Source organism: Podarcis filfolensis (assembly GCF_964270895.1).
Source record: "Podarcis filfolensis genome assembly, chromosome: 2".
In the NCBI taxonomy this organism is placed as follows: Eukaryota; Metazoa; Chordata; class Lepidosauria; order Squamata; family Lacertidae; genus Podarcis; species Podarcis filfolensis.
In genome coordinates this window covers 118140219-118163414 of record NC_139605.1, presented here as the reverse complement: position 1 = coordinate 118163414, position 23196 = coordinate 118140219, and the positions used below count along the sequence as shown (strand labels likewise).

The 23196-nt window shown below is 46.9% G+C and overlaps 1 protein-coding gene across 2 annotated transcripts in view; it reads right to left on the bottom strand.

Moving 5' to 3' along the window:
- Positions 1-18083: 18083 nt before the first annotated feature.
- FAIM2 (Fas apoptotic inhibitory molecule 2) overlaps positions 18084-23196 on the bottom strand; it is a 39898-nt gene continuing 34785 nt past the window's right edge. For both annotated transcript variants that reach the window (XM_083599471.1, XM_083599472.1), the window contains one exon: positions 18084-20644. In XM_083599471.1, coding sequence (XP_083455597.1) covers positions 20495-20644 — 150 coding nt within the window. In that variant the 3' untranslated portion in view covers positions 18084-20494. The remainder of the gene's footprint in view (positions 20645-23196) is intronic.

Sequence of the window (23196 nt, the reverse complement as noted above, 5' to 3'; positions counted from 1 at the left end):
TGCAATGAGTGATCTTGCGCCTGTCAACATTTCTAACCCTAATATATCAAACGCACAAAACAGGGTTGCTGTGAAGATCAAAGTGGACAACTCCACCTATATTTATATTGCCCCAAGGAAGGGATGTGATAATGAATAAAATAATGCACTTGGATCTTGACCAGGTTTGGATATGAGAATCTATGCCATCTGATTTTGGATTTTTCCAGCCTTAGGAAATGAACCAACATGTCTCCCACCAACGCCTCTCCCACTGGGAAATATTGGTTGTATTTTCTATCTCCTTTCTCCTGCCGTTTATACTGACCACACAGGCAGCTTTCCTGGCTTCCATCAATGTGTTGAGGGGTATCTGGGCATGGCTGATCCTCCCCCTGAACAAAGTTTTGGCCAAGGTGGCATTTTTAGTTTTTTGAACTTCTAGGATTTGGCAGCAGCCAGGAGAGAGTATGGAGAGAGAGTGGTGTATCCCTTCCCTGGACCTCTGTCCCAACCTTGCACAGTGCATTCAAGAAAGCAGAGCTTGTCTAACACTTTTTTGCCATTTTGGTACATGTTACTTGGCTTAAGGGACATGGGTGGCACTGTGGGTTAAACCACAGAGCCTAGGACTTGCCGATCAGAAGGTTGGTGGTTCGAATCCCCGCGACGGGGTGAGCTCCCGTTGCTCGGTCCCTGCTCCTGCCAACCTAGCAGTTTGAAAGCACGTCAAAGTGCAAGTAGATAAATAGGTACCGCTCTGGCGAGAAGGTAAACGGCATTTCCGTGCACTGCTCTGCTTCGCCAGAAGTGGCTTAGTCATGCTTAGTCAAGTGGCTCCCTCGGCCAATAAAGCAAGATGAGCGCCGCAACCCCAGAGTCGGCCACAACTGGACCTAATGGTCAGGGGTCCCTTTACCTTTTACTTGGCTGAAGGGCTGCACTGCAAAATCCAGAGAAGTGCAAATTTCAAAGGATGGCTGCATTTTGCTTGACATATTGGAAAGCGTGAAATAGGTAGGTCAGTGAACTGATTCAAATCCCCTTCTGCTTCCGATGCTTGCTACACTTTATTTTATGCTCCACATGGTACCCTGAGCACTGTCCGGCCAGACAAGTGCTGATGTGGAATAGTGGTGGTGGCAGCCTGTGTTATGGCTGCTGGAGTGTGTGATCTGGGCTGCCTGCCTCTCTGCCTGCTTGCTCAGTACAGGGTTTTCTCCTGTGGTGCTGTCTGTGACTTGTTGGGAGCAGGCAACAAAGCAAAACAGAATGACTAGCAACAAGCAAACAACATTGCAGGGGAAGTTGCTGCCTCCATCTGCCTAATGGCTGGCCCCAACTTTTCCAAATCCCAGGGCCCTGGTATGTACAAGCCTCCAAATCCTGAAACCTGCATTAACTGCAGTTCTGCACTAAGAAAGGAATCTTGGTGCTTCAAAAAGTTCTTGCATCAGGAGTTAAACCAGCCACCTCACTGCAAAAATTCTCTGGATGATTCTCAGAAAGCGAAGTGCATGGATGCAAAATGGCTTCTCTCCTCTCCTTTGATATTTTTCTTAGATGAAATAATTTCCAGCACCTTTCTTCTGCAGTGTGCTACTGCCACCATCTGGAAATTTGAGTAGGAAAGGAAAATACCGTACTTTTCGCACCATTACACTCAGTTTTTTTCGCCTAAAAGGTAAAGGGAAATGTGTGTGCGTGTTATGGAGCGAATGCAGGCAGGAGGAACCGCTCTTGCTGGCTGTTCGGCAGCCTCTCTTCCTCCGCTTGGCTGGCTGAGAAGCCGGCAACAGCTGAGCAACAGCTGAGTGTCGGGAGACAGCCTCTCTTCCTCCTGTCTGCCTGCTCTATGGCTTTTTGGCGAGGTGGGAGAAGGGAAGCAGCTCGGAAGCCAGCAAGAGCTGCACGCAGTGTGTAAAAGCCAAGGTGGGGAAAGGGAGACACCCTCTCTTCCTCCTGTCTGCCTCCTCTATGGCTTTTTGGCGAGGTGGGCGCTCGGAAGCTGGCAAGAGCTGCGCGCAGCGTGTAAAAGCCAAGGTGGGGAAAGGGAGACAGCCTCTCTTTCTCAGTGTCTGCCTGCTCTATGGTTCTCCCTTACACAAATGTAAGCGGCTCTTACTCTGCTTTTTTTACAATGAGCCGGAAGGAGGGACAAAGAGGGCATCCCCTTCCGTCCCTCCCCCAGCACCTCACCGGTAAATTCAAACAAAGCAGCTTACAAGGCTCGTGTCCCTGAGTCTCCTCCTCCTCTTTTTGCTCCGGTTCAAGGCAAGGCAGCTCCACAAATGTGAGTTCCCCCTCTCTCTTCCTTCCCTCCCTCCCTCTTCCAACTTCAAAAAATATTGGGGGGACAGCCAGGTAAGCCCCACTCACATGCCACAATGGGGGATGGGGGATGACTCCCTCAAATATTTAATGGGGTGAAGGCACCTAGGCCTATAGGAGTTGGCTGCTTTGCCTAGGACAAGTGTGAGCTTCCCCCCCCCCTCTTCCTTCATCACTGTATTGGAGATATCATACATTACTGACAGTTCCTTCATTCACGTGGTTACAAAACACGGATCCACATGGATCCTCAGGATTTTTGCACTGGGTCACCCCAAATTCACCATCAGATCACATAGCATGTCCATGGCTACAGCATGCACCAAAAAAATCACGCACCCACTGTTGCCTGGGGCCGCAGTGGTGCAAAAACGTGGTTACAAAGTACGGATCCACGTGGATCCTCAGGATTTTTGCATTGGGCTACCCCAAACTCACCGTCAGATCACATGTCTGTGGCCACAGCATGAACCACAAAAATCATACATCCACTGTTTCGTTTAGAATATTTTTTTTTCTTGTCTTCCTCCTCTAAAAACTATGTGCGTGTTATGGTTGGGAGCGTGTTATAGAGCGAAAAATACGGTAAGAAGAGAGACATATATTGTGCTTTATCCAATACCATAAATCCATTGGGTGCTGGGACTGATACGGAGTGGAAAGGCAAAACTGAGATAATATCAATTCAGGCAGGTTAGATAAGAAAAAAAGGGGGAGATTATAGAGGTGTACGAAATTATTCATGGTGTTGAGAAAAACAAACAGAGAGAAGTCCAGGCCCCACTCCCACAATAATAATATTGCAACCTAGGGCATGGGTAGGAAAACTAAGGCCCGGGGGCAGGATCCGGCCCAATCACCTTCAAACAAACAAACAAACAAACAAACAAACAAACAAATAAATAAATTTTTATTTATACCCTGCCCTTGTCAATTCAAAAAACAATCTGGGGGAAATACATCCAATAAACATTAGATAGTCACCAGGGCTACCTGGCTGAATTAGTCCTACTTGGGCCACTGAGGAGGCCAGGGGAGAATTAGCTGTGGGGTCCCAGAGCCAGTAATCTTCATAAAAGGGGAGGGGGAGGAAAGAGAAGGGAAATAAAAGATCAGGTCACCCAGTGCATCGGGGACGCGGGTGGTGCTGTGGTCTAAACCACTGAGCCTCTTGGGCTTACCGATCAGAAGATCGGCGGTTCGAATCCCCATGATGGGGTGAGCTCCCGTTGCTCAGTCCCAGCTTCTGCCCACCTAGCAGTTCGAAAGCACACCAAAAAAAGTGCAAGTAGATAAATAGGTACCGCTCCGGCGGGAAGGTAAACGCCGTTTCCATACACTGCTCTGGTTCGCCAGAAGCGGCTTAGTCATGCTGGCCACAGGATCCGGAAAAACTGTTTGCGGAGTGGACAAACGCCAGCTCCCTCGGCCTGTAAAGCGAGATGAGCGCTGCAACCCCATGTCATCTGCGACTGGACTTAACTGTCAGGGGTCCTTTACCTTTACCTTTTAAGATTATTTTGTGGCCTGCTCCTGAAACAGTAATATTTGTATGCATGTTTTAATTGTGATGTAGGTTGACCAATGGGATGTGGGTGGTGTTGTGGGTTAAACCACAGAACCTAGAGCTTGCTGATCAGAAGGTCGGCGGTTCGAATCCCCGCAACGGGGTGAGCTCCCGTTGCTCGGTCCCTGCTCCTGCCAACCTAGCAGTTCGAAAGCACGTCAAAGTGCAAGTAGATAAATAGGTACTGCTCCAGCGGGAAGGTGAACAGCGTTTCTGTGCGCCGCTCTGGTTTGCCAGAAGCGGCTTAGTCATGCTGGCCACATGACCCGGAAGCTGTACGCCGGCTCCCTTGGCCAATAAAGCGAGATGAGCGCCGCAACACCAGAGTCGGTCACAACTGGACCTAATGGTCAGGGGTCCCTTTACCTTTAAGTTGACCAAGAGGCTCCATGTGAACTTTGTCTGTCTTAGAATATGCCCCAGAATTACCTGCAATGGGCAGAGGTTCCTTGGCAGATGCCCAGAGGTTCTCTGGTAGATGAGTCAAAGGCTGAAAGTGCAGGTATCACTACTTCCACAGCGCTTGATACGATTGTGCAAAAGGTAATACAAGACAGCCTCCTAGTGGAGAACTGAATTGCTGCAATTTCCTTGATAAGATCCTGAGCACTGATAGTTATCCCCAGTGCTTTTTTTTTCTTTAAAAAAATGTTTAGGGGTACTCTCATTTTGACTCACGAAAACCACCATTTTATAATTCAAATCGGGGGAAATAAATACAGTAAATGGACAAAAGTACAAAGATTCACAAAATGTTTAGGCGTATGCGTCCCCCTCCCCAAAAAAGCACTGATAGTTATCCCACTTGGTGCAAATCAAGCACCAAACTGTTCCAGATGATTTATTTCAAATGTTTAGTCAAAGAGATTGAATATTCATTGAGATGGATGGATGGAAGTGGCACAAGATAAATTTTCTCCAAGGATAAAAAGGTCTGCATTGCCATATTATGCATTTTGCAAGTCTATGCAAGGACATAATTTGCCATTTAATATAATGGGACGCGGGTGGCACTGTGGGTTAAACCACTGAGACTAGGGCATGCTGATCAGAAGGTCAGCAGTTCGAATCCCCGCGACGGGGTGAGCTCCTGTCGCTCGGTCCCTGCTCCTGCCAACCTAGCAGTTTGAAAGCACATCAAAGTGCATGTAGATAAATAGGTACCATTCTGGTGGGAAGGTAAATGGTGTTTCTGTGTGCTGATCTGGCTCTCCAGAAGCGACTTAGTCATGCTGGCCACATGACCCGGGAGCTGTATGCCGGCTCCCTCGGCCAATAAAGCGAGATGAGGGCCGCAACCCCAGAGTCGGCCACGACTGGACCTAATGGTCAGGGGCCCTTTACCTATAATGGAGAGGAGGATGTTGGAGCCAGTTTCTCTTCCTCAAACTCATAGGATTTTTTTTTTGGGAAGTTGTCTATGGGTGGGGAATCAATACAGACAGACAGAACCTAAATGTAGGCAGCTTCGTATCTTTGTCTTTCTTTAATATTAATAATTAATTAATTAATTAACAAAAGCATGCTTAGTAGTTGTCAGTTATCTCAATATATGTAACGTATTGAAAATGTACAGGATACTGAAGAAGAAGGGCAAAGCGGCTCTGCAAGGGAAAAACCCCACAGAAGTGTGGGGGGGTCTGGGAGGAGAGGAAAGGTTGTTCAGTCTTACCAACAGAAATTATCGTGCTGATGAATGATCACCTTGGTGCAATGTTGAATTCCATCCACGCATTTCATTTTCTTTAAAGTCCACAAAATAACCCCTAATAACAGCAGCAAAAAAGCTTCAGCAGCACAATTTGCCACATCATCTTAGCCTGGAGAAAGTGGCAAATTTTGACTTTATGCTGGCTGAAGATGCCAGTGATGTTAACCTCTTTCTGCTCCATTTCTGTCTCTTTCCCTTCTCCCTGCCATACTTGTCTCTTTTATTCATTCAAGGATTCAAATGAAAGAAAGGACAGTCACAAACACCCCTGATATTGTCACCAGTTCTCGTTAACTGATGAAGAATGTTATGAAGAAAACACAAGGGAAATTTTTGGTACAGCAATAATTCAAATTAGCTCTGTGGGGTGGAACTACAGTTCCCAGGATTCATTGCAGGGGGAGTCATGTGCATTAAACTGCCTGTGCTTTAAATGTCACTGGCATCACTGCAGATTACCTTAGTGGAGCTGGAGTAGAGCAGTTGCGAGGCTGAGATTGTGCAGAAGTACCAGAGGAGCTAACACAAAAAAGGCCTTCTGTCTTCTGCCCACCCTGCTTTGTCTGATGACTGGGGAACCCACATCAGGAACCCAGAGGTACATCAGAAGATGTTGCTAGTGGTCTATTTAGCCCAGCAAGCCTGTTCTCACAGTGACCAGTCCAGATGCCCATGAAGTCACTGAGAAGTGCCGTATTTTGCGCCCCATAGGACGCACTTTTTCCCCTCCAAAAATGAAGGGGAAATTTGTGTGCGTCCTATTGGGCGAATGCAGGCTTTTGCTGAAGCCTGGAGAGCGAGAGGGGTTGGTGCGCACCGACCCCTCTCACTCTCCAGGCTTCGCGCAGCTCTCCGCAAGCCGCGGGAGCCCTGTGCCGGGCTCCCATGGCTTGCGGAGAGTTGCCTGTTCTGGGGGCTGGGGTTGGGGGAAGCTCGGGCTTCCCCCGCCCCAGCCCCATGCCTGGGGGGGGGGGGAATAAATTCCCCCCCTTTATTTCCCCCCCCAAAAAAAACTAGGTGCACCTTATGGGACGGTGTGTCCAAAGGGCTAAAAATACGGTAGATCTCAGTTTCTTCATTGGCAGAAGACACCTACAAGATTGGACTGCACGTTGCTGTAGGGATTTCTTTGTTTAGACATCATACATTGAGAAGATCATGACCTCAGACCACAGTCCATCTAGATTTTGAATTTCATAAACAGGAAGCAACCATTCTGTGTATCTGCAGGGTACATGACGGTGTGTTGAATATCTGTTTTGTTTGCTTCGTACGTTAGTCACAAGCGGTGAAGATGCAGATAGACTGCAGGTCACTGCCTGTGAATGGGCTGGCAGGTGGACCGGAAATATAAACAGTTAATTTTCATCAGTGTGGAATTATTATATTAGTCATGAATGCAGTGAAGGAGATAGGAGCCAAAATACAGTGTTGATGAAACCCTTAGGCAATGTCACATTTCCTCTAGCATGGAAAGGGGCTTTTTAGGTGATGATGGAGTAGAAAATGGAATGTACAATTGACGGGAGTTGACATGCCTCCATGGATACTTAACACTAACATTACAGTCAGTCACTTATTTGTTTAAAACTTCCTTACAGTGGAGGGGCAAGCAAGGGGGGGGTGGCACGTGAGCAAGCTGGGATTCCAGTGGGGGGATTGAAGAGGGTGAGTGAGCTGGGCATCTGGTGCTGAGTGGGTTGTGTGTCCGTGGTGGGAGGGTGACATGGGTGAGCATCCTGGGCTTGGAGCAGCGCAGCAGCTTGAGCGAGGGGACAGCATTGTGACACAGATGAGCTGTGGAGGTTTAGCAAGGAGTAAGGAGATGAGCAGGGACGTGGGTGGCACTGTGGGTTAAACCACAGAGCCTAGGACTTGCCGATCAGGTTCGAATCCCTGCAACAGGGTGAGCTCCCGTTGCTCGGTCCCTGCTCCTGCCAACCTAGCAGTTCGAAAGCACGTCAAAGCGGAAGTAGGTAAATAGGTACCGCTCTGGCGGGAAGGTAAATGGCATTTCCGTGCACTGCTCTGGTTCACCAGAAGCGGCTTAGTCATGCTGCCCACATGACCCAGAAGCTGTACACCGGCTCCCTCGGCCAATAAAGCGAGATGAGCGCAGCAACCCCAGAGTTGGCCATGACTGGACCTAATGGTCAGGGATCCCTTTACCTTTACCTTTAAGGAGACGAGCTTCGGGAGGAGGCATGCATAAAGAGTAAGGGGGCTTTAGAAAAGAGTAAGGAGCAAGGGAAAGGGAAAGGGGTTGGTGGAAGTGGGGATGGTGATCAAAGTGGGCATGGGGAACGGCTTCTAGTATTTTATACATATGGTATTGTACAAAAACAGAGGAGAGACTTTATAAACTTGGTATTGCATGTTTTGACTTATGCTTTGGATTGTATGCGACGCAATTGAAATGGATAATAAAATATAAAAACACAGGACAAGCAACAGAAACTCAATCCGATTTGGAACCCAATTCAACAATCCTGATCTGACCCCAATTAAGACTAGATCATTCTGGGCCCTCCTGAATGTGATCTGGATCCTGCACTAAATCGGGGTCCTTGCACAGCCTATGGGTCAGGAAGTGAGGCTGGAGGAGAGGATGTAAGCAGAGAGTCTCAGCTACATCGCCTCCTTCTCTCCCTGCTCTCCTCTGGACTGCATGTTTACTACCTCTCCCCCCCCCCACACACACACCATTTTGACAGCTTCTGAATGCTCACTGTGGACCTCATCTGTGGCAATGCAGAGCTGTCTTGACCTGACCTTGATAAAACCAACCAAATTGGTTCTGGATCTGGGATTTGTCTAGACAGGATGCACAACCCTCGTGCAAGTTATTTTGACACCTAAGGCACAAAATCCTGCAATTGCCTCACATTTCAATGGCAGTGAAAATGGTGCAACAAGAAGCTTTCTGCTTCCCTTTCATGAGGCCCAAAACTAGCTATTTTGAGGCAGTTGCCTCATTCTACCTAAAGGTAGAACTGGCGCTTGGACCATAAGGCTCCAACAGGCAAGTGTGTTGCTAAGCACTTAAAAGAGTTAGGGTACAGTGGTACCTGCAGTTGCAGACGGCATCCATTCTGGAGCTTCGGTCAGATCCCAAAGTTTTCGCAACCAGAGGTGCCTGTTCTGTGCATGCACGCGGCGCGGTAGAGCGCTTCTGCGCATGCATGCATGTGCGGCGAAACCCGGAAAAATACTTCTGGGTTTGCCGCGTGCGTATCCCGAAGGAACCAGAGGTGCGTGCAAGTACTGTATTTGCTAATTTATATGTGTACATAGGGCTGCCATACATCTGGGTTTTCCATACTTCCAGGAATTCAACTGGAAAAATTGGATTTTCACCAAATCGGGAAAATGTCTGGGAAAACCTGGATGTATGACGGGTGTGTGTGTGTGTAATCAGTTAAAAAAAATGAAGGCCAAAAACCTTGATTTTGGGGGGAGATGTTTTCCCAAAATGCTCAACAATTTTGTCCACATTTTCACTTTGGGGAATATGGCAACCCTATGTATACAGTAGATGCAAATCTAGGCCTCTGGTGGTGGGTGGCTGTGATCTCACCAGCTCTGTGTTTTCATATATATATGTTAAGTTGTGGGTGAACATATCAGACGACACAGTTATTCTTCAGACAGCTCTTGTTTATTCACAGGCCAGAACAGAACTGAACTGAAGGGTTCAGCCAGCCTGCTTATATAGAGCTCCACTACAACGCAACAGTAACCACTTTCTGTAACTATCCAATCACTGAACGTCACTTTCAATCCCTTATTTGCATATGTGGACCTGAGTGAAAACTATCTACAGTATCCCCCTGCTGGCCCACAGTGAAAACTTCAGTACATAACAATGTGTGTGTGTGTGTGTGTGTGTGTGTGTGTAGAACCCCGAGCTCTACCAACCAGAGCCAAGGTGCAAAAGACAGTAAGTTGAAATGAAAGAGCAGGGTGGTTCTGAGAATCTTTGTTGTTGTTGTTGTTTAGTCGTGTCCAACTCTTCGTGACCCCATGGACCAGAGCACGCCAGGCACTCCTGTCTTCCACTGCCTCCCGCAGTTTGATCAAACTCATGCTGGTAGCTTCGAGAACACTGTCCAACCATCTCATCCTCTGCCGTCCCCTCTCCTTGTGCCCTCCATCTTTCCCAACATCAGGGTCTTTTCCAGGGAGTCTTCTCTTCTCATGAGATGGCCAAAGTATTGGAGCCTCAGCTTCAGGATCTGTCCTTCCAGTGAGCACTCAGGGCTGATTTCCTTCAGAATGGAGAGGTTTGATCTTCTTGCAGTCCTGAGCATCTTTAGAGACTGGGAATTTGATGTCAGTATCAGAACTGAACTGCGCTCAAAAGCCTTTCACAGGAAAGTCTATTCCTGATTGGCTTTCCTTCATTTCAGCAGCCTAATTAGGTGAGGAAGGTTGCTTTGTATTGCTACAATTATACAGTTGGGAGTCAGAAACCCTTGGTGATCTACTGCAAGTCACAAAGAGATCTACCTAGAGGTCCAAATCTGCTGCTTCTTCCTACCCCTCAGTTAAACCATCCCCACTGTCTCTTCTCAACACAGTGATAGCTGAGCACTTGGACCTTTTACTACTGACTCCATTGAAAACAACATCAAGACTCTGGCCAGCCACCAGACCAATACAAGCTAATGCAGATGGAGCAAATATGGGAACAATCAAAGGATGGATGCGGGCAAAAGTATATGGTGCCCTGCAGTTTCATGAAAAAACACAAGGGGGCAATAAATTATCATATACATTTAGCTAACTGGATTTTTTACACACACACAAACACCTGCTTCATGAAGAAATAAGAGCCGGTGATAAATGTTGAAATACCCCCGCTCCATTTCTGCTCTCCAAATCAGAAGAGGGTTCGTATGGCCAGCATTTCAGACACTGGAGAGAAAAATGAGTAGGGGAAAAAGAGGATGCTGGAGGGGACCAAATGCTGCTGCTGCTTCTCGGAGCTCTGGTTCCTTCTGCCCCCTCCCCATTTGCTCATTACAGAAGCCAAAAAGTAGAAGTAACTGTTTGATTCACACCTGCCTACTGTCCACTAGGCTCCTCTCCCACCCAAACTTCTGCAGCACACCAGATGCTGCAATCTCCTCAAACCAACAGTTGCACAAGGAGATGAGCATGATAATAGGCAAGGGCAAGAATGGGCACTGGACAAAGTGTGAGTCAATGGGACTCGGGCTACCATAGTCACTTAAGTGATTTACTGTTGAATGGACACTTTCAGGAGTGCTGAGGCAAGAGTCCTGAGTAGTAGGACAGCTCTTCCTCTTGGTTACCTAGGTCAACGTCACATGTAAGTGAAGGGAGGCATTTGTTTTGACTCCTAGACCTATAGGCCATGCAGGTCTCCTGGGAAAAGGCCCCAATCCCTACAATGAATGCTGAACTAATATATAACAAGAACTCCCATCATAGTCTTCTGGGCCCTACAGGGTGACCATTTATTTAATACATTTATATCCACTACTGGCTTCAAGGACCTCAAAGTGTACACAGTTCTCCTACCCTACGTGTCAAGTCCAGGAGTTCCCCTCTCCTTTCTGGTAGCTCACCAATAAGAATTAATGAGCACAGACCAGCAAATCTCTGCAAGGATAGCAGTTGCTCACTCTGACTCCCCCCCCCCCCCATTTCTGCAGCAAGAAGCGCGCCAACGGGATGTCCCTCCCCAGCGTCTCCTTTGTTCTCTGACATGCTCAGACCTCCGAGTTTGGGGGGAGGGAGGGTGTTTTCCCCCCGGGAGGGTGTTTCCCCCCCACACACACACACACACTCTCTCGATTGATGTATCACCCAGCTGCTCCCTCCCTTCTGGTTGCTTAGCTACTATCTCAAAGCTGGGTAGCTCCCCTCTCAACTATGCAGTTTCTGTGTCTGCCTGTCTCCCTGCTTCTAGAGACGCTGGAAGCAAAGTGGGTGGCAAATATTCCTCCTCCTCTTCTCTTAGGATCTGATCTTCCTAAGATTGCATCCCCCAATCTTCCGATCTGGGAAACACTGTTCTAACCACTACACTGCACTGGCTCTCTAACATCTGTATGACTCTGGTAACAGTCTTAATGGGAAGAAGAAATATCTGTCTCACACACATGTAGACTGGTTCAATATGGTTCCTACTCCTAAGGCATCCACCTCGCTGGCCAGTGAATACCAGTACCAAGCAAAGAATTTGCTCAGACAAAAGTTTTCATAATCTCAAAGAAAGTCATTTGGGCTGCCTTAAACCAGCTGCAAATCTGAATGTTGCTAAAGGTAGCCTGTGTCCATTTGACTGAAAGCTTTCTTGCTGAGCCATGCCACCATTGTGCTCAATGCTGTAGCAATATGTTCCACCTTTATAAACCCTGCAAAAGAGCCCTCTATTCCCCGCTCCCCTAGATGAATAGACTGACATCCATCATGACCATCGGCAGGCAAGATAATTTTCTAGAGTGGCATTTCTATGGCGCCAACTATCATCACCACTAGGGTTATTGGAAAGTGAGATTGATGGCCTCTCTGGCCTTGAAAAAGAAGTTGTCAAGGCTTTTCGGAGAGATTTTGTGTAGAACCTCATCTTTGGGCAAGACAGAAGCATCCTTCACAATCTTTGTTAGGTGAGACTCATGGTCTTCCAGAACTTTGAATCCAGATCTTATATTCTCACTCATAAAAGGTAGGTCTTGTCATCCCATGCATCAAAGAATTCAAGAATTTCAGAGTGTTTTGATTATCATGCTTGCAAATGCTCGGCTCCTTTTAGGGGCAGGGAGAAGCAGTAAAAAGCTCCTGCACCCTGCCTTTGAAATGCCAAATGAGCCATAAGCACCCCTGGCCACCTCTGTAAACACTCTTGTTGTCAGACGTGCCTCCTGGCACAAGCAAAACAATGCTGATTCCAGCCTGTTGGGTGAATTGACAGTGCTAGATAATGCTTCAGGGAGATCTACAAACTCTGTATGGCTGCTGGCTGCTGCCATGAAATGAAACATTCCAATTCCAAAATGTCATTTCCACATTCTCCAGCTGAAGCATTTCACATCTAAATTTGTTTGCACGTTCCCAGTCATCTTGGGTGCTGTAAAGCAAAAGTTTGGTAAACCCTAGAGCAGGGTGAGGTCCAGAGAAACTGGTTTGATAGCCCCTATCTCCAAGTGTGATGGCTGAGGAGATAAAGATGTGCTTAGAGGGGCATTTGACTTTCCTTGATTCTCAGAATCTGCTCCCGGAGGACATCCTCATCCCGGAGGCATCTCCTCTGGGGATTGTCCCCAGCACCCAGTTTGGTTTCTCCCTGTTCCCTATCCATACAGTGTGACAATCTGACATGGGATCACACATAACTGGTTTTTTCCGTCTGCATCCCGAATACAAGGGGATGTTGTTTGCTAGAGGTGTGGCTCTTTCTGATGGACTTGGAGAATTGCCCTTTGGGTTTGGAGCTCTTGAATCTTGAATCTTTGGAGCTCTTGAATCTTGGCTTCAACCTACCCAATTATCCTGTTTGGGTATATGCTCTTCTTTTCTCTGGGTAGATACTCCTCTTTCCCTCCAGGCATGGCCTTCTTTTCTCGTGAGATGGAAGAGTGACTCACACAGTAGGGCACAGCTGTTGCAACAGCCTTCCAACGTGGCATCACTATCCCATATTGGGAATGACAAGGTGGTAGTGGGGTCTGGGCTGGGCTGGTGCCAATTCAGTGCCCCTGCTTATGTCCCCTTATAACACGCAATTCACTCTTCCTGTTGCCGTGTCTCTACAATAAGTGGCAGTGACTAGGGATGAGCAAATCTATCAGTTTTGGATTGCTATTTTCCAATCTTAAATCCAGTGCCCCACATTTCCGTGCCTTTAGTTTTTCTCAATATAAAAAACCTGAAAATTTATTTGCGCTTATTGAGAATTTCTCCCATTATGCACCTACTTGTAGAATCATAGAATTGTAGAGTTGGAAGGGACCATGAGGGTCCAGCCCCCTGCAATATAGGAATCCTTTTCCCCAATGTGGGGCTCAAACCCGCACCCTTGAGATTAAGAGTCTCATGCTCTACCCACTGAATTTTGCCTAAAATATACATTTCTGCAAAGCAACTTTCCCTAATACACATTTGTAATGATTTTGCCGATGGGCACATTTTTATGGGCACTGCATGCTTTTTTCCCTACACATTGCTTGGCTGAGGAACTCTGTTGCAAAATTCGGGAAAATGCCAATTTTGATGGATGGCTGTGTTTCAGGTTCATGTATTGTTTTGAAAAGTGTGAATTTAAATGTTTGCCTTTAAATTGTGATGTGGAGTGAATTTCTCCTTCATCCTTAGCAGTGATGCCCCGATGGGAGGCTATTGCCATGACTCTGCCCCACCAGGTGAGTCACTCCTACTGAAACGGCATGCCAGGAGTCCCCCCCCCCCAAAAAAAAAAATGGAACCCGTGAATTAAAGTGTGGCTGAAAGGATTGGGAACATGGGCCCACCTCCCATGCCATGTCCCCCTGATACACGATACATGGAAGAAAATGGTGCAAAGTTCAGGGGGAAATGCTGTGGGTAAAGTTTTGTGTTGGGTAGGGGGCTGTTAATTGATAAATTGCCCTGAACTTCTTCCTGGTGACATGGTTTGTGTCACAGAGTGATGATCATGGAAGGGGGTGGGGTGAGCAAAGTATGGGAATCGAAAGCTGACCACGGGCTCCTCTTGTTCTCAGAAGAGACTAGCAGTCAAAAACCATATCTATTAAAATGAAGTCCCTAAGATGATGCTGGAAAGGGGAAGGGAGATCCCCCACGTTATTCTTTCGACACCTTTTTGAAGTGACATCGCACAGCTCAGCTATGATCTGCTGCTAATCAAAGAGACTTAAGGAGATTTCATTTGCAAATGACCCTGACTTGCAGACAAGGGGAGGAGCTCTTCCATGAGTCAAGACAGCCTGACCCTCGCATGGAGTTTTAAAGATGTGTGAGGAAGAAAGGATTCCCTTCGTATGTTTCTTTCCCTTCCTGGCCTTCCCCAAAGCACTAGCGTTTCTTTCCTCATCCTCCCACACACAAATATACCATTGCCCTGGGCAAAGCAGCACGCAGGTCACTGTAGTACCAGGTAGGGAAAGCTTTTCCACCTTCTGTGGCAACACCCAAAAAATAATAACGCTGCCTGAGTCAGCCTTGTGGATTCACTTGCTTGTGTTCCTTCTAGGGTAAGATTACCAGATGTCCCTGTTTCCCAGGGACAGTCCCCAGATTTACAAATCAGTCCCCATACAAAATCCATTGAAGTTGAAAAGTGTGTCCGGATTCATTGGAAAAAATCTGGTAACCTTATTCTAGGGTTGTCAGACTTCTAGGTCTGATGTGAAGTCTCCAGGTTTGCCTGACCCTCTCCAGGTAGGTAAGAGTGTTTATTTGATGATGATGATGATGATGATGATGATGATGATGCCTGTGCACGCTGCTTGTAAGCTTCAACCCACTAGGAGCTAGCTGCAAATTTTAGCATAGACACTTGGTGGGGGGTCTGTTCTCCTTCACTCCCCTCTCCCAATTGTCCTCAAGTCTCCAGGACTTGCCCCCGTGATATCACCAGCCCCCTCATGCCTCGGGTCAGGCCCTGAAATCTCAGGAACTGGGATGTTCCTGACCTGGCAACTAGCTCCTTCATGTGGAACTAGCATTCCCTTCTGTTACTATTTCAGTGTGTCTCTGTGAGGTTCCTCCTGCTCACTAAACATCCTTTGATTCTGACAGTTGTCCCATCTCATGTAAGGGCACTCTCTCAGTTTATGGCTGCACAGATATGTAACCTTCCTGCTTGCTGTGGACTGCAAAGCATTCACCGGTGGTATAAATAAAAGCCGTCTGCTGCACAGGGATGGGAAACTTGCAGTCATCCAGATGCTGTTGGAAAGGGGTAGCCAATGTAGTGTTGAATTATACCTCCATCAGCCCCAGCCAGCATGACCAATGGTCAGGATGATGGGATTTGGAGTCTCAACATCTGGAAGGTTTTGGATATCTTCTTTTGCAGGTACTGCTGGTCTTGTAGCCTCCTCTCACCACATCCACTTTCAACATCACCCATTAAGTAGGTTTATGACATTCATTGGACTCCCCAAGGAACTCAACAAACCTTGGAACTGGGTATGGAGAGTGCAGCTGAATGGGACAAAGCTGAAGTGAGAGACTAGGGTGGTGTCTGCTGTTTCCAGGAACTCTTGTTGTTGTGAGACTTTTGTGCATGAACTGAAAGTTTGTAGGGACCCTGCATGAGAACCTGGGGGCTGAGGGGGAGGGTGTAGGTCAGAAGGAAAATGAATTGATATTAGTACCTTTGTATTAATGTAACATTTTTATATGTAACTGTGTATTTTTGTAATGTTATGTTTCTGTTGTTTGCTGTTGCTTCTGTCTTTTGTACACCACTTGGAGATTTTTTTAATGCATTAAGCAGTATAGAAATTAAATAATCAATCAAAGAATCAATTCATTCAGTGAGCATACACTGTGATCACACTACATGAAAAGGCCAATTTTCCAACATTCCCTCCCTCTATAGTGTGACCAATAAACATTACTCAGAATGGACTTGTGCAGATGAAGTGGGTGGAATAATGCAGGAAGGAACGATCTCAGTTCTCAGGAGCAAGGAGCTCCTTGGTGGTGCAAGAGATGGGCCTCATATCAGAAGCAGCTCACCAGAAAGGGCCGATTTGCTATGCTAGCTTTCTGGCAGGTGGGTCACTGTTTTTTAGTGGGAGAAAGGGGAGAAGTGGCAAAGAGGCAGGGATATCGACACAGTGAAAATGCACCAGCACGAGTGCTGGGTTGACTGTGCCAGTGTGCTTCCACCATGTCAACCTTTCTTGCCCTTTCTAGCAGTGACCCACTTCTTGGGAAGTTAGCTCCCCACCACCTGGTGAGCTTTTTTCTGCCTCAGATTTCCCTCTGCATTGAGAAAATGGCAGCTAGTCATTTCTAGGAAGCAGATCACAGCTTCTGGGTTCTTGCGCTTGGTGCATGCCCTGCCTCCATCTAAAGGCTTTGCAGCAATGTTTGGCTTGCGGATCTGGGGTGGGACCAGCTTTTGAAAAAGCAACTTGCCTGGCCGCCATCTGCAACAGTTGACTTAGACAGGCATCCCACCAACACCACAGCAACATGTCCAACCTGATGGGCCATTTATTTGCTTAATCAATACATTAATTTATTGTATCCTCACCTCTCACAGTTGCTAGATATGTGACAATGAAAAATAGGGTGGCATTTCCTGTCCGTCCAGGCCCATTTGCTTTCACCAGGGGTATCCCTCCATCTTCTATCTGTCCCCTCTTACAGGCCTGTTTTCCTCTTCTACATTACAGCCTGGGTACAAAACCAGTGAGTTCACTGCATAAATCAGGCACCAGGGAGAGCAAAACTCTTCTGATAGAAGAAACAGGGAGGGAAGGAGGCAGGTGCTTTGCACAGGACACTGCTACTCCACATGTGCACAGTAACTTTCCTCTCACTCGCTCAGGGGCACCACCAGCTTGTAAACTGAATCTGTGTGCAATGACTGTGCAAACATCTGAGTGCTAAGAGGGGAGGACAGCAGCAAGAGGAGGAAGAGGAGGATAACATACAGAGCAAAGGGCTTGGCACCGGCCTGCTCAGATCCCCTCCCCTTTCTCCACTGGTCAGAAATGCCACAGGCAACAGAGTGACGCAGACTCCTCAGCATTCCCAGGCAGGTTTCAGATAAGCCGCCCGTATCGGGCGGAAGGATCATCTTTTAAATAAGAGTTAGAGGCTGTTGCAGCCTGGGGGCCACCATTAGAAAATAACTGGTTGATTTCCACATGGGGACCATTAATACCACACGTGCAATGATGGAAAGATACTCGGGTATGCTCTGGAGTTCATGTAAGCTGCAGCCTGAGGAGGAGGTGGGCATGGGGCAGGAGACAATCTGTCTGCCCTTTCCAGGCTGAGATCACGCTCTGAGGAAATGTGATCGCTGGTCAACAAATAAAAGCTTCTCAAAAACACCCTGACCCCAGTCTGTCAAGAAACTGCCATCCTGCCTGTAGGCTCTTTGGACAACACTGACAAATGACTGTGAGGAGACAACAGACTTGGCCCAGTCCAGGGAGTGGGTGCCAGTTGCTGACCTCAAATCCAGTTCCTCTGCCCTCTCCTGCCCTCTTCAGGAACCTAGAGAGATTTCCAGTGGAGAAAGCAGATTGCCCTGGAATGCTTCCCCTGTCAGTGTGGAAAGAAGCTTCCCATGGAAACCGTGAAGACAAGAGATTTTTCCTGGTCTCAGAATCAGCCTTTAGGCCAAACAGGCCTGAGTGGGCTGGAGCCCCTTCATTATATGTCCACGTAATCCAAAAATCGGATGGACTAAAGCAATAGAGTCCATCTAAGGGTGTTGGTGATCTATCTACACCTCTGGCTGTGCCTTTGCTGTAACAGAACAAAATCACCCTGGGACAGAATACACTTGTTTTAATAACTGAATCATCTGATGACATAGAATGCTGTTACGCTGTAAATCTAAGCAGGTCTCAGCTTGTTGATTGGCTGGATGGTAGACTGGCTGGGAGCTGCATGTAAGGTGCTCTGAGCTTCTAGGAATCAAAATAAGGAAAACAGCACCACAAACCAATAAAGAGATAAACACACAAAGCATCATATGACATAGCATCACTATCTACAGATCCAGTCTGGGGTAGTGGACAGAGTGCGGGACCATGAAGACCTGGGTTTCAGTTCTTTATCAGCTGTGAAACTCCCTGGGTGACCCTGAGTAAATAGTTGTCATCTCAGTCCTACCAAACGTTCCCTAACGTGGTGCCCTGCAGATGTTTTGACCAGTACTCCCACCAGCTCCAGAGAGCACATCCAATCTAGCTGGCTGGGCTGATAGGCGTATTAGAGGGTGCCAGGTTTCAGAAGATCGCTCTAATATATCCCATGTGGGAACAGCCTCACAAAGAGTTCATGTTGACACACACACACATGCACCACTGAGTTCAGGAGAGGAAGGGTATCAATGCCATGAATGCACAAATAATAATGTAAAAGTTCATTAGATCACACAGGTGAACAAATACCTACATCATGGTTGTGCCAGCAGTTTTATATATATGCAAAGAATGCAGGGCACACTCTGAATTACACAGGGTGATTGTATGTTATCATCTGATGCAGAAATACACCATTGGTTAGGCAGGGGTTAGATATGACCTCATTGCCTTAACACACACACACACAATCTGGTCAATTTGGGATTTTAGAATTTATTCACGTTCTTTGTCCAGTGGTGCTGAAGCTTTTTCATTCTTGAACCCTTTAACCCAACCTCAGCACTCTTTTTATGACCCATCCACTTCTGGCAGCAGAGGGATGACCTCAAACTCCAATCAGGAATTTAGGCTTAATTTAGGCAGCTATTCTAGCCGAGATGGTGAAGGGATCTAGCTAAGAGGCTGGAATGTCTCCACTTGCAAGGATCTATCTATATATGAGATTTAGAGGAGACATAGGGCCTCCATTCATGCAACCAATATTTCTAAACAGATGCAGTGTCATAATGCAAAGGTGATCTGAATACAAATGAGAATGGTAGGCTCCTGTCTACATTTCTGGAATCTCCTACACGTGGATTTCTCAGTGCTGGGGTGTGTTTCTCTACATCTTTCTGTCTGTAACAATTGGCAAAGAAATGCTAGGCCATGAGAAATGCCGTAGCCATCCTCTCTAGATCTGAGAAGACTTGCTTAGCTAGACATATGAAAGCAGAAAGCATTCCTCTGTCGCTCGCCTCTCTGTCTCATCTTTCAAGCCCTGATCCACTCATGGGAAGAAGTCTTAATGTCATCCATATCCCAAGAAAGGGATGAAGAGACAAGTGAAGTCATTGGTGCATGGGAGCGCAGCATTAAAGTGGCGGCAAAAGGTATTATCCCAGATCTAAGGACATGTTTGCTCTTGTTAGTGGCTGGGAATAGAAATGCCATCACTGACTGAGCAGGAACACAGTGGCCATTTATTCTGGATGTTTGCCCTCCCCTGCTCCTCTTGCAATGCTGGAAATAGTGCTGAAACAAACAAACAAGAAAATGGCCAAAAGAACTGAAACTGAACCCTGCAACTTCAAATCAGCAAATTAAAACTCAAAGCCAAGCAGAAGAGGCTCAGAGTCTGGAACCGCCACCACCCCCAAAACATCCTAGTGAGCACAAGGGCATATGAATAAGTTCTACCATTGAAGCTAAGCGAGATGGACCTTGTAAGCTGCTCTGAGCTCTTCGGAGGAAAAGCATCTAGTGGCTAGAAAGCAAATGAACAGATTGGCCCTAAATGTGTGCCAGGACTTGGAATTTGAGGCTTGCACAACAATTGCCATGAGGAACACCAATAAATAAATAAATAAATAAATCAGCCATTCTGAAGATTTGCACAAACATTTGTGACCACCTTGATTAAGATCGTTTCTGAATTCCCAATTGCTTTGCTTCAGCAATTGAAACCACACACATAAAAAAATGGTCCCCCTCCCCTTCACTCTAGTGCCCATTCTGGTCCTGCAACTCCAGGTTCAATTTACAGCTTGAAGGCAGTTGCCAGAGCAAGTACATTTACACCCCAGTTTGCTTTTTGAGTCACAAAAGTTTTAACAGCATCTATATGTATATATGTACAGCCTGCAGGAGCTCAACGAGGCCGGTGGGTGGACAGGGGCCCATCTGATGGAATGGAGCTTGCTAAAGGGCTAGAGAGGTTGGATAACTTTTTCCTCTCTCCTTTCTTTCTTGTTGTGTCATCCGATGTATATTCCTTTTTTTTTTTTTTTAATAATAATAATAAACCAGACACAAGCCCTAGCAGCTTTGCCAAGCTCACTCTCGGCTAGACCCAAAGATCTGCAGGAAAAAGGAGAATATGTAGATGATGTCTAGGTAGATGTTGAGAGCCCCAAAGATGTATTCCTCTGGGCTCATAGCGTAGCGTCGGTTTCCCATCAGGAGCTGTGTGTCAAAGGCCAGGAACTGAGGAGAGAAAACCAAACACAGGCCAAGGTCAGTGCTGCCATTTTATACATGTCTGCTCTGCGCTGAGTCCCCCTAAGTTCAGTGAGACTTGCTCCAGGGGGAGCGAGTATAGGATTGCAGTATAGGATTGCTAAGTGTGCCGGTAACCTCTCTGGAGAAATCTGTCAAATCAGTTTCGCTTGTTTTCTCTGTTACAATTCCAATTTGCCACATTTCCACGTCTGTTTACATTTCAATGAAAAAAGTCCTGAGCATTTTAGTGTGCCCACACTTCCCCCTTAATACACATTTATTTATTATTTTTGTATGTAACTTTTGCCCATTAAACATATAAGATAAAGCATTTGGGAGGAATGGAGGGCTAAAAATATAACGACTCCTCCTCCTACTAATACACACACTTTTATGTGCATATTCTCCTGATGTATGCATTTTGTACACAATTCTAGGTTGGAGAATGGCAATATCTGAAAGCTGGTGGTGTTTTGGTTTGTATATTGATTTGGAAAGGGCGAATGAGGTAGGGCCAGATGAAGATGGGACTGAACTGAGTTTCATCCCATCCTTCCTGACCTCCAGAGCTTATGGTGATAACAGTATTGGCATGATACTTCAGCCACCTCCCTTGCTGCTGGTAGGTCAAGTCCACACCCATACCCAGCCTCGACCTCCTTCGCTCTGCTCCTCACCCGGAAAGCTCAGGCAGCTCCCATGGCTGGGATTAAGAGGGAGGATCCTCGCTGGGTGGGTGCCAGCCTGACTCGGGGTACTTGATTTCTAATAATGCCTCTTCCTTGCCTGGATGGAAGATGGAAGATAGATACGAGTGCATAGCTGTCAAGCGTCCCTTATTTGGCGGGACAGTCCCTTATCCCAGCACCATGTCCTGCTGCTGTCCCTTATTGATGATGTCCCTTAAATTTCCAGGGTTTCAAAGGAAGCAGCTCCTCTCCCTCCCTGCCTGCCGGCCAGGGAGGAGGGAGGCTCCAACTGTGTTGCTTGGCTGCGTTGCTCACCCAATAAGGGGTCTAAGAACGACTGGGGGGTGGAGCTTGCATGCCTTGTGCCAATCAAATCGACTGCTTTGCCTGGGGACTCGCCTTTGCTCAGCGCTTCCCAGTGGAGAGGTGACGGTGGTTTTCCTTGCTGTATCCCCTTTGCTGGGTTTCTGCGCGATGGGAACCACCGCTTGAGGCTTCGTTTGGCTGCTGGCTGAGCTTTCTGCCTTTGGCTCGGAGGGGCTCAGAAGTTGAACATACCTGTATTCTGAAAATCCCTTATTTTGGCTGCTGATCCCTTATTTTCGAGGCTGCTGGTCCCTTATTTTCAAATCTGTAAGTTGACAGCTATGTACCAACATGGCCTACTGCATTCATCCCAAAGGAGGAACACAAGGAACATCACACAACCCTCCTCTATGCTACATGTTTGGTTTTTAATTCAAGGGTGGGGGAAAATTTTGCATTTGTTCCCCCTCCTGCTTTTGCTTCTGGCTTTTCCCACCTGTGGCCCCTGGAAAAGGATGCTCAGAAAGGAATGTGACCTTCAGCCCAAAATTGTCTACTCTAATGTAAACAGTGTTTTGCGTCCCACTTTTTCTTGCGTCACAGAGCCCGGTTAAAATGCTTGCTGAGGACTGCAGTTCAGATTTGTGGTTTAGTTTCATGATAAGTTGTGGGTTATCCAAGGTCCAAAGGGCAGTTGTTAGAAAGCTCCAGGAGAACAACCCTCTTTTGTTGGGAACCGGAACCTCCAGGCAGGTTTGTTCCACTAAGGTTAACATGGTTACAGAAACACTAGCAGGATCACCTGGTTAACCAAGGGCACTGGGCCATTCCCTTAGACTGGCCCATATCTTAACCTATATTCCCTACCAGTGGGCAAATACCGCATTTTTTGCTCTATAAGACTCACTTTTTCCCTCCTAAAAAGTAAGGGGAAATGTGTGTGCGTCTTATGGAGCAAATGCAGGCTGCACACCTATCCCAGAAGCCAGAACAGCAAGAGGGATTGCTGCTTTCACTGCGTAGCAATCCCTCTGAGATTCAGAATATTTTTTTTCTTGTTTTTCTCCTCCAAAAACTAGGTGCTTCTTGTGGTCTGGTGCGTCTTATAGAGCAAAAAATACGGTACCTAAGTACAGGCTTCAAATATCCCAAAGTTAGACAGTGTAAATGGCAAACTTCTTCAGAGGTTGGTGTTTGAAGGAACATGTTGGCATCCCTGAAAGCACACCTTTTTGGTTAAAAGCAGGATGGGAGAACATTCAGCACTGCATTAGAAATAGGCATATTTGGGGTGATGCTCTCTGATGTTGGAAAGGTAACATGGTGGCTGAATAAAAATGGTTTGGGGGAAGGCCTGACCTGGCCTGCAGGTTCAGCCACACAGAGTGACATCCAAAACCGACTTTTCCATGTTCAGGGAATAAGCCTTTCTGACATGTCAATGATAGGGAGGTTTAAGGGAAATACTACAGTGCACGGGGACATTCTTCCTGTATGCTGAATTGTTGTATGCACTGAGCTAAGGACCGGCTGAACTCTGCC